The sequence below is a fragment of the Chanos chanos genome, chromosome 6 (genome assembly GCF_902362185.1).
Source record: "Chanos chanos chromosome 6, fChaCha1.1, whole genome shotgun sequence".
Lineage (NCBI taxonomy): Eukaryota > Metazoa > Chordata > Actinopteri > Gonorynchiformes > Chanidae > Chanos > Chanos chanos.
The window spans coordinates 15,214,180-15,230,147 of NC_044500.1; the positions used below are offsets into that span (position 1 = coordinate 15,214,180).

The window sequence follows — 15,968 nt, forward strand, 5'->3', positions numbered from 1 at the left end:
ATTTTACTGAATGTCATGCTTAGTTAATTATTATTGTTTTTAACAAGTTTCAACATTTGTCTGTTATTTATACTTGTGTATATTCAAATACAGTCTGACTTCCAGTAAATGCAAATAGATCAATATAGATTATGGTAAACTTATTGTTTACATTTTCATGAGGTTGTTTGTTTTTGTTTTTGTTTTTTTATGTATGATATTTGGTTATTTTAGACTTAAGTGTTCCCTTTAGAATGTTTTCTCTGTAAATACACCACAGAACTACAATAAAAGACAGCAGTACAGAAATAAATGAAAAACTACCTCTTTTCTTAGAGTCCTTTTAATCTTATTTGACAAAAAAAAAACAAAAAACATTGCGTCCATGACTTTTCATCTCTGTACATGAAGTCTACTGTACACTTATCTATCTGACATGAAGTGCTTAGCGGGAGCTCAGTCAAATTCAGTTAAGAGTTTTTTTTTGTTTGTTTGTTTGTTTGTTTTTATCAGTTCATCGTGCTTCAATGTCCCTGTGAGGATGATGAGGGGCTGTTCTGTCCTGGCTGCCGGTCAGAGGGGTAGTCCTTCTCGGCGAGCTGGGTAACGTGGGCAGGGCAGGGAACAAAGGTGGTGGTGCACTAAGGCAAGCTGCAGGCAGAGTCTTGCTGAGGGGGATGCTGTGGTGATGGGGTTGTGGGAGGTCCAGTCGGGAGGTGAGAGGGTTGGAATAGGCCATGGTCAGTAGACCTGGGTGGGGTAGGTGGGACTGAAGGGCAGCTTGGTGTAGGGCCAGCAGGCGACCTCGCTCGCTCTCCTCTCTCAGCAGATGCAACCTCTGGCGCTCCTCCAACATGCTCCTCTCTTGCTCTAAACCCGGAGGAGGGAGCAGGGGATCCCTCCCGTAGACCAGGAGCTCCCTGTCTCTGTAGGAGCGCTCGGACTCCAACAGCCGTGGAGACGGACCCATCGCGCGGTGCAGCGGATCGGCCCTAAGTAACAGTTCTCTTGGCAGGGGATCCCTGCGAGGGAGGTCGAGACCTTTGTACATATTTCTCATGGAGTCCCAGTGGAGGGGCGGATAGGGAAGTCTTTCAGGGAATGGACTCATCCCCATGTAAGGAGACACAAGACGAGTCCTATCCAGGCTGCTCATGAGCGGCGTTCCCGGCATTCCCATAGGAAGAGGAATGGTTGAAGGGGAATGGGAGTGGATGATGGGTGTTTTAGGCGGCTGTGGTGGTCGCTCTGAGGACTTCAGAGACGGGGTGACCCCGGCCGTGTTCTCCTGGTCGTCTCTCTTCTCCTCCTTTACTTTCACCTCGCCGCTTTTTGGACGGGACTCATACTCCAATTTACTTCTCTTCTCGGCAGGTTCCCAGTTCTGGCTTTCCGTGACGTGGTGCTTCAGGTTTGCGGACTTCAGGCTTGGGGACAAAGATTGCTCGCAGGCGGTCTTATCGTCAGTGGCTTGCTTGTCAGACGCCACAGCTTTGTCTCTCTTGTCATGCTGGGTCTCCTTGTGTTTTTGATCCTCTATTTCTCCATCTGGCTTTGGCTGGTCCTGACCTTGTTTACTCTCCCTGCTTTTGTCTCTGTCCTTATTCTGGCCTGGAGAGGCACCTCGAGAGGACTCTGTTGACTGTTTATTAGGTGGCGTACCGTTGGAGTTAGCAGGAGACATAAGTTTCCTCTCTTTTGATTCCCTGAAATGAACATATTTCAGTTAAATATTTACCTCAGACTAATTTTTCTCTTCAGTTTCCACCCTTTTCATCTTCAGCTTGATTGGAACCTGGTATAATTTTATGAGAGATCAGTACTAACTTTATTTGTCAAATGTCTATCCCTCAGTGGATTCAGATCCCACAATAATGACCTTTTAAATAGCAGAAACACACACCTCTCCTGTCCATCTCTGTTAGTGGAGGAGTCCTTCTTCTCTGTCCCTTTGTCTGCAGCTGAAGAAACCCTTTCTGTATCATTAGCTCTTGACCAAACAGGGGGTGTTGGGAAAGAGGAAGGGGTCTGATGCAGACGATTCCAGGGATCCTGTTGCCCACCAATGTTAGCCACACTTTTACTTTCTTTATGTCCATGCTGAGAGTTTGGAGCTGTGGGCGAAGATAATGTGAGAGTACATAAGTTCATTGTCAAAAAACAAACAAACAAAAAAACTGTGGTACTGGTGTTACATCAACTGAACTGCAAATCAGACACAAGAAACAGACATGATCACTCACTCAGTGCTGGGTTTCCTAGTCCACCAAAGGCTGTTGCACTCAGTGTTCCCAAACCTCCAAATGAGGGTGGTTTATTGAGGGAGTCTGTACATTAAGAGAAAATTCATAGGCTTTGACTGATGATGTTGTAACAGGGCTATAGTGTTAGCAATGCATTATGGGGATTAGCGCTCTCACACTGAGTGAATTTAGTTTTATTACCTGGATGAGAGGTAGGAGTGTGGAGGTTGTTGTGAGGGTGGAGAAGAGGTCCAAATGGAGAGACAGGAGGTTGTGTGGAACCTGTGGAGGGAAATATAAACAACGAGTATAACTACAACAGAATGGCTTCTAAAAGTAGCAAGCTGCATGATTGCATTAAGCTCCTTCTTGTTTATGTAATGACCAAAACCACTTTCACTGTTACTCTGGAGATTACTCTGGAGGTCAATGTAGCTAATATGACCATGAATGGTCATGGATATTGGTTTGGATTATATGTAATGACATTAGCCAGTGTACCAGCACTGGAGAAGATGGTAGCAGGGCGAGGTAAGTCCCGTGGCTGGTGTATAACGCCCATCATGCCTGAACCGGGAGAACGACTCAGGAACTCTGGCTTCAGCCCAAAATCTAACTTATGAGGCTCCGTCTGCACATGCTTTAAACACACACACACACACACACACACAGAAATATAGAGAAGGTTTCTAAACATAGCTTGGATCTATCTGTGTTTCTAATGCTAACTTATATTTCCCAATGTGCATCCAAGTTTAAGCATAACCTCTGATAACCTTTTAAATGACAAGATATTGCTATAATAACATAATGCTCAGCTTATGCAGATGTACAGGTCAATGAGCATTTCTGACACTTAAGCATCAAAACTCAGTAAAGAGTTTTAAACAGTTGTGAAGTAATGCTCTCTTAAAACTGTATGTGAATCTAAACCACAAGATGGCACTTTTGTTCGATACAAATGAGAAAATTGTTTACAACTTTATAAACGCATGTAGTGTTTATGGAATATGGACAAACCTTTATTTTTTGTTGATGGTGGTAGACTTGCCATGCAATGTGGACGTGCATTGCGCACCACTTTCCTGGTTTCTGTAGACAACAAGAAATGAAACTGAATTCTATCATTTGTTTGAGAGGATAAACGCATGAGTGATTTCATTATGCGTCTGCTGTGGTCTTATTACCTTTAATGTGGGGCACATTGAGTCCAACATCTGGAAAAAGAAAATGACATTTTGTGATCACGTCCATCAATCCCCTTTATGTCACACTAAATTGAAATATGCACATTACCTTACTGTAATATACAATGATAAATTCTTGAAATATCTCACAATTTGGAAATCATTTAGATCAGACAGCTATTCTGAGAAACTGCAGGTCTGATGCGAGCATAACCACTAAAGTGGGTGGATTTACTCTGCTGACCTTTTACGGATTAAACATCTCTCAAGCTCTGGTCACCACATCCGCTGAATTCAATGAGTGTAAAATATATAAAATAAAACTTGCATATGTGAAATAATCTATTTAAAACACACAATACTCAAAGTCTCTTGGGGAAACTTCAATAACATAATGAACTAATACACATTGTCTCATTAGTCCCCTGAAAATTGCTTAATACATAATCAAATATGCTGTTAATGTGATATTATGGATCCCATCAAACAGAATCATTGGTTGAAATGAACTTGAATTTGTGTCCAGGCAAGGTCTTTATGAGAAATCTGGCCAGTTTTCTCTATGAAGATCAAACAGTCTGTGGCCAGATAGCATGTTATCTTCAGTACCACTACTGCGCTAGGCTACAGTAAAAGTGTTGTATAGATGTACCTTAGGCTGAAACGCTCCCTGCAGAGAGCTAAAGGTCCCAGCAGGAGGAATCATGGGAGAAATCCCTTGCATCATGGGAGGGTAGGGGTGGAGCAACTGTAGGGAAAAAAAAGTACATTACTGTTTATACACAGCTAAAAAAAGTAATCCTCCAGGGCAGATGTAGGCAACCAAGTCATGGGGACTTATTGAACTTTAGATTCAGGTACATTAAATCAGGTCTGATATAAAATATTCAACGAGTTTGGGCCCCAAAACATCTAAATGTTACCAAAATGACTAAAATGGCAGAAAATAAATGGTTCTCTTAAATGCTCAAAAACTATGCAGTACTGTGTTTAACTTAAAACTTAATATAGATGCTGGTTTGACCTTCACTTACACTGTGACGCTGGAATGAGTCTACTTTGCTAGGGTATTTGTCAAACTGTAAGGGAGAGAAAACAAATAAAGAAAAAAATATTTAAAGTGAGAATTGTGAGTCATAATATTCTTCTGCTGACCAGATGTGTGCTAGACACAAAGAATTTGAGGTGTTGCTATTCAGAAAGACATGCTAAAACAAACATTTTCCTGTACTCTCTATTGCCCCCTAACCCACAACATTTATTTTACTTTGTACAGATTTAAATACGCATAGATGTATTAAATATCATATAAAGACACAGATTTTGACCGATTTGACAGTTTGGGGTTCCTCACTTGTCTGGGCGGTTTACGCACCGGCGGGGCTGCTGGGCTGGGCACGATGGCAGACGAAGGAATGGAGTGTGGGAAGGGTGTAAAGGTGTGCTGGTGCGTGTGCTGGTGCGTGTGCTGATGCTGGTGCTGATGGAACTCAGTGCGCATGTAAGCTGGTGGAGGCATTGGTCCTCCACGCTCCATACTCTGGGAGGCCAGGAACCTGGAGTTCAGTTCCTGACGTAACAGGTCTTGCTCTGGGGCAGAGGGCCAACGAGAGTGTCACACGACATGCAAAAGTGAACTTACGGATCACAGAGGAACAACCGGACAATTGTGATTTAAAGAAAAAGAAAAGTAATTTAAAGTAAAACAACTTACGGCGATTTAAATGAATAATGCGTTCTGTAAACCGCATATTAAAACCCGATTATTTCTGTGGTGCAACTGTGTTGGAGGGTGCTGGAGCAAGAACATGTTTTCTGGAACTGATGAAAAGATAACACATGTAAAAATACCTGTGTAGGGACCCCCAGAGGAAGCACCAGGCAGAACTCCTCCTGTTAGCAGGGGAGGTGGAGGCATGGCTGCTGCAGGGGAAAACATGGTGAGGTGATTAAGGTGAAGAGGGTAGGGTTCAGCACTGGAGCCTGGGTGGGGGGCAGAGAGGGCTTCCTGGGGTCAAGGTTCAGGACTGGCAAGAGATGACAAGAAACTCTAACAGATATACTGCTCAAAGGTCCCTTCTGAAGATTTGCTTGTGTGCTAGGCCCTTCAAAATGGTACACTTGGCAGGAGAGGTGGTTTTGTTGAGTGCAGTTCGCCTGGTTCAAAACTAGTCTTCTCTCCTCATTTTCACCCAGTCCTTTTTTGTGTGGTCTTCCATCATCGCTGATTTCTGTTACAAAACAAAAGAAACGAGAAAATGATCTTAAAAATGTAAGTAGAAGACATTTAAAGTAGACAACTTAAAGTAGACGACTTAAAGAAAACATTAACAAAAATCTCTTATTTCTACGTTTCATACAGGGTTTACACATTTATATTGCACAAACAGCAACCTATCCAACATGAAAAATCATATCTGATATAAGATTGAGTGCTTATCTGTTCTTTTCCATTGTAGTGCCATACTCTATCTCTTTCCACCCTATTTATTGCAGCTGTTATCGCAAACGCAACTGATCATTGCTAGTCTAATTTGTAAGTTTCCTGTTTGTGATAACCACAGACAAAAGGAGACTGCCACAAGCTCTAAGTAGCACAGTGGTCTTCCGATTTTTGTGTGACGGTGTTATAAAAGGATGCTGTTCATTGCATTGCATGATATGAATTTAATAAGTCATTGAATTATGCTGAAGTTTAAGTGTAAACAAAGAATAAACCCTACTATTGTCACATGATAATTTATTGTAATATGCACTTCCTCTGTATATTCCTGGGATATGATAAAAATGTCCAACAGTCATTACCAGGTATGGTCATGTACTCATGTATTTATTCATAAAAAAATACAACAGTACACAGCTTTGCTTTTTATAACTACGGACAGAAAGGCTTGTTTAACACAGTGCAGTTATGATACAAAATGTTATGCTATTTTGAAGATTATCACAGACCTGTTATACAGCACAGTTACACTATTATAAAGGCAAGAATATCACACAGTAGAAATCATGAAACAACCTAACCATGCTGCAACAACGGAAAGTTTTAGCTCGAATTCAGCTTGAGGTCACGGTACAATGACGCATGCATGTCAAATGAAGTGCAAAGACATTTGTCTAGCTTATTGCACCAGCCTCAGTGAAACAGATAGAGCAAAGATCTCTCAGGGGTTCAAATAAATTAATGATTGTAGCAAAGCTGAAAAATTCAAGGAATATGCTACTTTATCTCCCTCTCCATTGTAACTGGAGGGCAGTGAAACACTGGTAAGATTAACAATGTGCAATTAGGCTTGATAATTAAATAGAGGTAGAGCATGCTTCCTTTCAACATCTTAATGTAAATGAATGAATGTTCAGCCAAGCTCTTTTTTTTTTTTTAACCTTGAACAACTATGTGGCAACAACCACATGTACACAAATATATTAAAAATCCTCAGACAGCATTATGGGAAATAATCCAGTTTAGGACCAGGCCACTAATAATCCATTAATTTCATTTAGTTGCGTGGTTCCAAGAAAGGATATTAGCGTAATTCTATCAGCAAATGTTGTTAAACAGAACACACCAGTACTAATGCAGCAATACTAAGGACCCCAGATTCAGAAAAAGAACAAGTACACAGATTTATCCACAGATAAAAAAAACAAAACAAAACAAAAAAATTCTTGAACGAAAAAACGAACAAACAACAAAAAGATCATTTTAAAATAATAGAATGAAAATGCAACTGATTCATCCTCACAGCCCACTACAAAACAACTCAACTGAATAATCAACGCAAGCAGTAAATACAGATAATTCACGACAAATTAGGTGTCTTCCTCCGAGTTTCCCCGTGAGTCTGATTGTGGTAAATGCAAATGACACAGAGAGCTGTGATCCATTGGGGATTGGAGGTATATACAACTAGCAATTACCTTCCCTTTTAATGACACTCGGGCCCATGAGGCACAGCAGTAAATCTCCTTTGTGTTGGGCTATGGGTCCAAGCCTTTCCCTCTGAGCCCAGTGTATCTATAGTGAAAAGTCCTTTGAGAGCCTCGTAATGGATTGTTTGGCTCTCTGAGTGTAGTCTTCCCTTGGCTAACATCAGGGGTGCATGAAAGAAGGACCCCAGGGAGCAACTTATTCCCCAGCCACCCCCCTTGACAAATGCTTGGCGTCGACCAGGGGCCGCAACACCCATGGAAACACCAGATAGATGCCTAAGTCTCGCTTGAGCTGTTCTTCTGAGTACACCAGACACATTAACTATACTTAGCTCTTACAGGCACACAACAAATAAAGACTGTAAACAACAAACAGGTAGCCAGTGAAAAGACACAGTTAAAAAGGACCTCCAGTAAAGCTTCGTTTAACTCGCTTGCTCACTGAAAACTAGGACACACAGCTCTCAATGTGTTGCAAATCGACACCGCCGGGGGAAACACGTTAATTTGTTGTGTGTCTGGCTCAGTGATTAGAAAAGTCAAGGAAACCAGTGCAGTCAAAACACCTTCGTGAGAGAACTGTTAACAACATGACAACCTGCTTAAACTGCTTATTTCCAATTAGAGTCATGGCACTGTAATGCTATTTTAACGCAGGTCAGGAATTGGGTTAAGCTGCTGTTTGGGGAGGTCTGGCCATCAGTAAATTTGTTCTCCTGTGTCAGTCAGTTGACAGCTCTTTTCCAAGCAGTCTTTTGTCATTCATCAAGCCGTTACTGGTCTAACCCTTCTCAGCATGCTGAATGTATTGGTCTAATCCTCCCCATTCTCACAAAGACAAGATTAGCTGGAGGTTAAATACTCTTGTTCTTTAAATTTCGTCCTTGTCAGAAGGCCAGAGAAAGCCCTTAATCTCATGAAGGAGCAGTTGGAAGGAGCTTTGTGCGTGCACAAAAGAAGACGCACATGAATTCAGTACAATGAATGTAACCTCTTTCCACCCTCTCATAATACCTGAGGTAATCCACAAAATCAGTACACCGCGATTTTATTTTTTTTTTATTTACTCTCTGGTAATCCCTCTCAAATTCACTGCAACAGTTAATTAATCACTCTGCAACATCAAGGTATATGTGTGTGTGTGTGAAAGAGAGAGAGAGAGAGAGAGAGAGAGAGAGAGAGACAGAGCTATTGCTGAGGAAACAGTTGAGCAGATGACTCATCCATGAAAAACAGTTGTTCTTGTTCACTGACACATTCCCACAAGGAGCTCTGCTTACCATGAATGAGACGCAGTCAGCTAGAGATACATCTGTTCAGCTGCACTTTCTCTACACATGCTGCAACATTTGTCCGACATCTGATCATAACACGTTGGCTCTGCATTGGGGCTCCTGTTGCAAACTCTCCTCTCCAGCAGATCTCAGAGATACAGACTATACACTCCGAATGCCCATTTTTGGAGTCTATTTTGTAGCTTTAAATAGCGCTGGGCAGAATACAGAAATACCACACTATCAAATACTCACCCAGATTTCCAACTGGCTCTTGTTTTCTTAACTGAAGGTAACATCTCCATAGTTTTGAATTATCCACAACTCTCCTTCCACAGTAACTGAAAGCGGCATTGGAACATTTCCCTTAGTTGTCCAGGGAGTAATCACTTTGGTTTATGGAGCCTTTCACCAGCGCGTAGAACTTCTCTGGCTCTCAAATAAGACACAGGAGACCGGGATCAACGGTGTTCTGCCCTTGGCCATCCGCAGAGTCTGTGCTGTCAAGTAGCGTATAACCTAGGCAAACACTTCCTTTATGCGCGCGCTCTCTCTCTCTCTCTCTCTCTCTCTCTCTCTCTCTCACACACACACACACACACACACACACCCAACACCTCCCTACCCCTCCTAACACAGATCCTAACTGCTTATGTATGCACAAGCCTAAAATACTTAAGGAGGTTCAATCAAAAATTAACAGCTTCAATTGATCCACACTTTGTTTAATGCTCTCCAGGGCATTACAGAAATAACCATATGTATGTATACACACACACACACACACACACACACACACACTTATATATGTATATATTTTTTAATTTATTTTTTTTATTTATTTATTTATTTTTTTTTTTCTTCCCTATATTTATATAACCCAATGAAACCCAACCACAATTTTTATATGAACCCCCGCTTTCAAATGCCCTTCACAGCATGTTGTATTCAACATGGCTTTGTTTACACTGCTCTTCTTTAGCAAATGTATTTTAACAATTACTTCAACCTTTTTTATATTCAGTAGTGATGCATTAACTCCCAGTTGCTTCAAAATCTTTTATATGGACAAACACACGGTTAAATAAAAGCCCGCTAAACACAAAGCCATTACTTTGCGACCAAGGCGATTGTTTTCCTCCATTGCTTAAACAGCCAGCCAGAATTGTCTCATTATGTCGCGGTCAGGTTTCTCTCAGTAGGGGATTAGTGGTCTGATGTGGGGCGGGCATACACACAATAGTTGTCAATGCCTATGGGAAGTGTTGTACCCCCTGCTCCATAGAAACTAAGCCTCCTCTATGCCTGTAAAACAATCCGCAGCACAGAGGACGTTAGGGGACTCGTGCTTCTACTTAGGGAGCATGGATCTCTTTCAAAATAACCCTGCAAATGTGTTAGGGGCCGAAGCCGGGCCACGCTATCACCAAGGGCCCATAGCTGTGCATGCTGAAGTGATTAGTGTTCCAGTTCTCCAGCACGGTCCACTGTCAAAGTGTTTATTTGAGTTTTTTTTTTTAACTGTGAATTATAATCAGACAGTTGTTTCACAGCTCTTAAACAAAGCTGATTCCTTACTTACAGACAAGTCAGCTACCCTGAAACCCTCCAGCCTGGCTGGGGTCAGGTTACCATAGGAACAATCTGAACACTACGCTGCTAGCTGTCCATATCTGAGGGACTTGTCTATACAAACAAACTGATCTATGTTTGTCATCCACAGGAGATTAAAATGCCATGGTCAAGTCTTTTTTGCTTTGCTTCATCTATGGAGCTGGAACACATTCAGGCTGTACTTAAGACTTCATATTGAAGACCTCATATATTGAATGGGACTCAGCTGACACTCCACAGAGATTTTAATCTCTTACCACAGAGTTTCATGGCTGCTTGATGTTGGCTGTACTCTGAAGACTTACTGGTTGGAACATCCATTTGGAAGACTAGTACGCTGTGCCTTTTCCAAACACCTGTTCCCAGAGTGAATTACACTGTTTGAGGGAAAATGGCTGGGTGCTGTTCGTTTTGATTTTATATATATGTATGTGTGTGTTTGTGTGTGCGTGTGTGTGTGTGTGTGTATATACACATGCACACATTCTCTCTCTCTCTCTCTCTCTCTCTCTCTCTCTCTCTCTCTCTCTCTATATATATATATATATATATATATATGTAGAGAGAGAGAGAGAGAGAGAGATTGTATATATATATGTATGTGTGTGTGTGTGTGTATGAATGTGTATGTATGTATATATATATAGTGCTGAAACTACAGGAACTATAAAACACCCAGTGAAATTGAATTTACACTCGTACCTCCATCTAAGCAGTTAAATTTTATTAAATGTGTCCTGATGGTGGTGTCCTTTAACAGTGTAAAGAACAATTTATTTCCATGGCAAATTGCCACATTGCCACCAGTGCTAGAGTGTATGCCAAATACACTTCCACAAATAGCACCTGTGTTATTGCGGGCAGTGACAGGCTAAGACCGCAGTGCTGAGGGAATCTGTCAGTGTTTGACTAGCGAGCAGCAGAGGGAGATGGAGACAGCTCCTCAGAGCTTACTCAAAATGGTTCAGTGTTCATGTCACTGCACAACAATAGCACCAGCAGAGACAAATCTCTAAAACACACACACACAAACGCAGACGATCATGTTTCCACACTATCCAAGGCTACCCGGTATCAGAAGAGAATATTTACACTGGAATTACCCGTGCTTCTATGGAAGTCATTGTAATTTCCGCCATTCAGACTTCTTAGAGAATGTAACAACATGCTCTCTGAGGTCTGTGAGAGTCCAAAGGGAAGGTCACATGAATTTACAGTACCCACTGAGGCCATACATCATCTCAAAAGACTGCCTAGAAGGAATTTAAAGAGAGAAAAATAAACTAAGCTACTGTAACGTTGCCAAGTATCCTTTAATTCAATAGCATTAAGACAACAAGCTTTATCTCTGGCTTTATTGCTTCCTCTGTGTGTGTGCACAGCCTTGAATAGTCCGTGATACAGTAGCTAGAGGAGCATGTTTGCTTATAGATTAGTTTTGAAAGTTATCAGAATGTTTTGGTCTGAAAATATTCAATGCTTTCATCTTAACAGGGTTCCATTCTAATAACATTGCGCTAATTACATTAATAATGTTACCAACTCTCACACACAAACCACAAGAGAGATAGTAGCAAAAAAGTAAAAATGTAACATACTGACACGGCATAAAGTCATTTCATATACGTACCTTCCCTGTACTGAACTCAGTCAAACACTGGTGTTAGTTCACAGTATCTGCCTAAAGATATGCACACTTAACATTTGCAAAACTGAAAACAGGTCCCATTCAAGGCTCATTCGTAGTGCAAATGAACTCAGTTACTTTTCCACTAAATACGTGGAATTTCTCATTAGGTTTTAAAGTACTTAATTAGGTTAAACCCAGAGCAGAAGACCAACATATCCATGACCTTCCAAACCCATGAGGCCATGGCTCGTCACCAGAGAGCTGTTTGCCATGCCTTGCCTTTGCCTCCTGCTGAAAGCTGCCAGGAAGCAGATTTTCATGGCACCCGCTCTTAGCGAAAGACCCAAAGACCATTAACTATAGCTGGTAACCTTGTAACTATAATCTAGTTAAGTTCTTATGTGCTTCTGATTTGATTTTAGCACGCTGAAAGGGCAAAAACAACATGGGACAGAAACTGTGCTAATTTTATTGGTTAACTCAGCCAGTTAATTTTCTGGGCTGATTTTTATTTTAAGAGATTAGATATATAGTTTGCTGCTTCGACATTTAATCGTGTTTTTTTTTTTTGTGATATTTCGCTCATAAATAACAGACAATGGATATGAAAATGTTTTTTGGACTGGCTGTCCTCTCATCCAGTTAACTCACAGATTACCAGCACATCCTTGGCTCACTGTAGGTCTTCAGTTATTAAGCACGTAATTGCCTAACAGGATAGTGTATTTTGCATCCATGTACTCAATCTAAGGGATTTCTTATAGCACCATCTGTTCAAAGTTAACCAGAGAGATTGCACCAATAAGTCTGAACAGAAAACTGCTGAACACATGCCCAAAACAGGAATTTCTCAAAACATTTCTCGTCGCACGCAATTTCCGCTGTCAATTTTACATCATCGGTCAGGAAACTGCGAGCACACTATAGAGCAAGACTCCGTCAACCACCGCTCACGAAAGGTATCTTAAGGACACTGTTGTCCAACATAGGTAATAAACATGATCCTTAAACTCTCAAAGAGCTTTGACAGCTTTGTCTGCAGATCCTCAAAGGATTGTCTTTAAGAGATTGTTAAGTTCTGAGAAGCAACGTTTGAACTGGGTTTTTAGGGATGGGGACAGTCATCAGATAACTGACTTTGCATTATCCTCTTTTGCTAATAGCTTTATTTTCCCCTCGCTTGGAGAGGTTTTTTTTCACACTCAGAGGTGAAGGAAGTTGACCTGGCCTCACCCCAAACACTTTCCATACTTGCATGAATCCATCCACACAACCATAGAACTTACTAAAAAAAAATTGAGTGTAAGTATCTCCATAGAAACAAATAAAATCAAGATATGAGAAGGGGGACGGGGGGGGGGAGAGGACAAATTAGACGCATTCATTCACTCAGACAGATCAGACCCTGTAATCAAATACACACACATAACTGTCATTGTATTGTTTATCAGCTGCCATCTCTTTTTTTTATTTGTTACAAAAGCTACTGGAACATTCTTGTCAGGGCCCTGCAATATTAAATTTCAGTAAGTGTTTTGTGGCCTGAGTGTGAAATGGAGGCAATAAAGCAACCTTCATATTCCAAGTCGTGTAACCAACTATTGCCACCAGATAGCACTGTGGTACTGGACACATAGCCTGGCTCTGTATTACCTGCTCTGCCGGGATAGAGTAACACTGTTCTGATCAGCTGTATTTTTAGCATCATTTATTATTCATTTAAAAATTATGCAATTACATTGTGCAAGGGCATCAAAGGTCATCTAAAGTAAAGGGGGACTGAAGAGGGAAAAGCATTTTCATCCTAACATTTTATTGCGTATACAAACACAGTTCAGCAAGCACACAGATTTTAAAATTATGCTAAAATCTGGTGTTCAGAAGATAAGAATTAGAAATCTTTTGTATTTTATTTGAATACACAAAACTGCTTCAGTTTTGGTTCATTTTGAATACACTTTCTCATTACTTTTATGAAAAATGTAGTTGTGTAGGAGCAATTTGTGAACATCACTGCACAAAAAGATTTAGTGTGAATAGTGAATCTACTGGGTGAAACAGAGACGGAATGATTGAGGAGTACATACCTTCTCTTGGCGGAGAGGAAGAAATATGTTCAAAGTCCCCTTCTGTTTCAGAGAAAACAATCTCACTTCACTCTCTGGAAACTGACGTAATCCAACGATACTGAACAAATATCTCTCAGAATGAAATTAGGGAAGCTTTGCTAACATATGCTTGTTTAGTGAGTGAAATCAATTCGGGGCAGATTGTTAAAAGCTTCCCTACTGTCTCATTGCACGATATCCAATGAACAACTTCAAAGTCAGAGAGCTTCAGAAATCAATGAACATTTAGTAACTTTCTCCTTCATCCCCACAATCCAGTGACAGTGCGGACAGAGTGATATCTGTACTCTTGTAATTTCCAGAACGTGCTCTCCGAAGAAACCGGTCGCTCTTCAGGCGGTTAATCTGAGTGTATCCCGTAAAATCCAGTTAATATTGAAAGAAAGTGTCTCAGAGTTCCTTTCAAACAGAGGGGAAAAAAAAAAAAAAGATTTAAAAACCAAATCCGCCCCAATGTTTCTGTTGTGTTCTTTGACCAAAAAGTACAGTCAGATTCCACCAGAAGCTTTTAGAGATCTTCAGCAGACGTTTGGCTCTTTGTGAAGGACGAACGCCCCGTGATTATTAAGGTGGAGATCTCTGTCGACTCTTCTCAGCCCGGATCCTGCACACACTGCTGAACACACAAATGCTCCGTCAGTAGTGAGTGATGCATTCCTTCTCTCCTTCTCACTAACAGACCCTCCCACTCTCTCATCCCCCTGTTCCCTCCCTCTAGCCTGAAGAAGAGCTCTCTGCAGCGCCAACACCTACTTAAAGTCTACCTGTCTCCCTTTTCAATCCTACACGTTCACATTCTGAAGAACGACAGTAATGTGGCGTTCCTCCTGTATAAAAAGCTGAGAGAGGGCCTTGACGAATGCAAAATGTCGATGAGACGCCATTGTGTCACACTACAATGAGACATCATTCACAATGAGGTGGAACAGCATCATCTCTAATTAAAACCAGCATGTTGATGTGGTACTGTCTTTCTGTGCCGAGCAAGGGAAAAAATAGATATTTTATTAAACGACACAGTGATGTGTTTTTTGATTTGAGCGACTCCAGATTCTAAGCAGTTGCTCCAAATGTCATAGTATTAGATGACGATCATTATCTCTCTCTATGATGATTTGAAAAATGTGCAGGTCAAATATTTGCAAGATCATTTGTATAGACCCATCTGTAGCACCATCTGCCGACTGAGACATAGCAGGCTGTCGCTGCGTTTTACTGCCCACTTAAAGTGACTACTGGGAATCTACTCTCTTATGAGCCACTGGTTCCCTTATATATTAAAGTTGTTTCATCTTACAACATGTAATAAACACAATTTTCTAATCTCGCTGAGGAGAATCTACTAGACGGAGCTGAAATCATTCTCTGGTTTTATATGTCTTAAACATCATTCCACTCAGTGGCAATCTGTCTAAGCAGGAAATGGAAGGGTTATGTGTGTAATGTCTGGCCAAAGAAGCTTGTGGGACATCATTGCATGTACCACCCAACCTTCTGCCTCCTCTTCTCATTAATGCAGAGCCTTCTTTGAAAGAGCCCCTCCGGTGTAGGGTCTGATGATGCGCTCTCTGGGGAGAGGTGGCAGAGGACTTCAAAGCAGACAGCCTGACAGGACAGCAGGGAGGTCTCTCTCTCTCTCTCTCTCTCTCTCTCTCTCTCTCTCTTGCTCTCTCTCTCTCTCACTCTCGCTCTCGCTCTTTCTGTCTGTGTCTTTGCTGTTAGCCATGGCCCTGCCATCACACATAGGAGCTCCTAATTGCATTTCACAGAGCTTGAACAAAATAAGGCCTTGTTCTACCAAAAGAGGGCTCCCCTGCTGGGCAAGGGGCCGTGATTTGAGATGTCTCAGTTTGACACGCAGCCTTGTCATGTCAGCAATTCAAAGACAGACTAATTGTGATTTTTCCTTTAGTGCTGCCAGAAAAATGAGAGAATTCTCTTGAGACGACGAAAAAAAAAAAAAAAGAAGAAGATCATGT

General features: G+C 41.3%; 1 protein-coding gene across 1 annotated transcript; it reads right to left on the reverse strand.

Annotated features, from left to right (window-relative positions):
* Positions 1-493: 493 nt before the first annotated feature.
* auts2b (activator of transcription and developmental regulator AUTS2 b) lies at positions 494-5,348 on the reverse strand. The gene is made up of 8 exons (XM_030778097.1): positions 5,261-5,348; positions 4,764-4,999; positions 4,444-4,488; positions 4,062-4,157; positions 2,724-2,862; positions 2,424-2,504; positions 1,883-2,093; positions 494-1,685 (listed from the first exon to the last, which is right to left on the reverse strand). Exons 1-8 carry the CDS (start codon positions 5,346-5,348, stop codon positions 494-496), a joined length of 2,088 nt encoding a protein of 695 aa, XP_030633957.1.
* Positions 5,349-15,968: the final 10,620 nt, after the last annotated feature.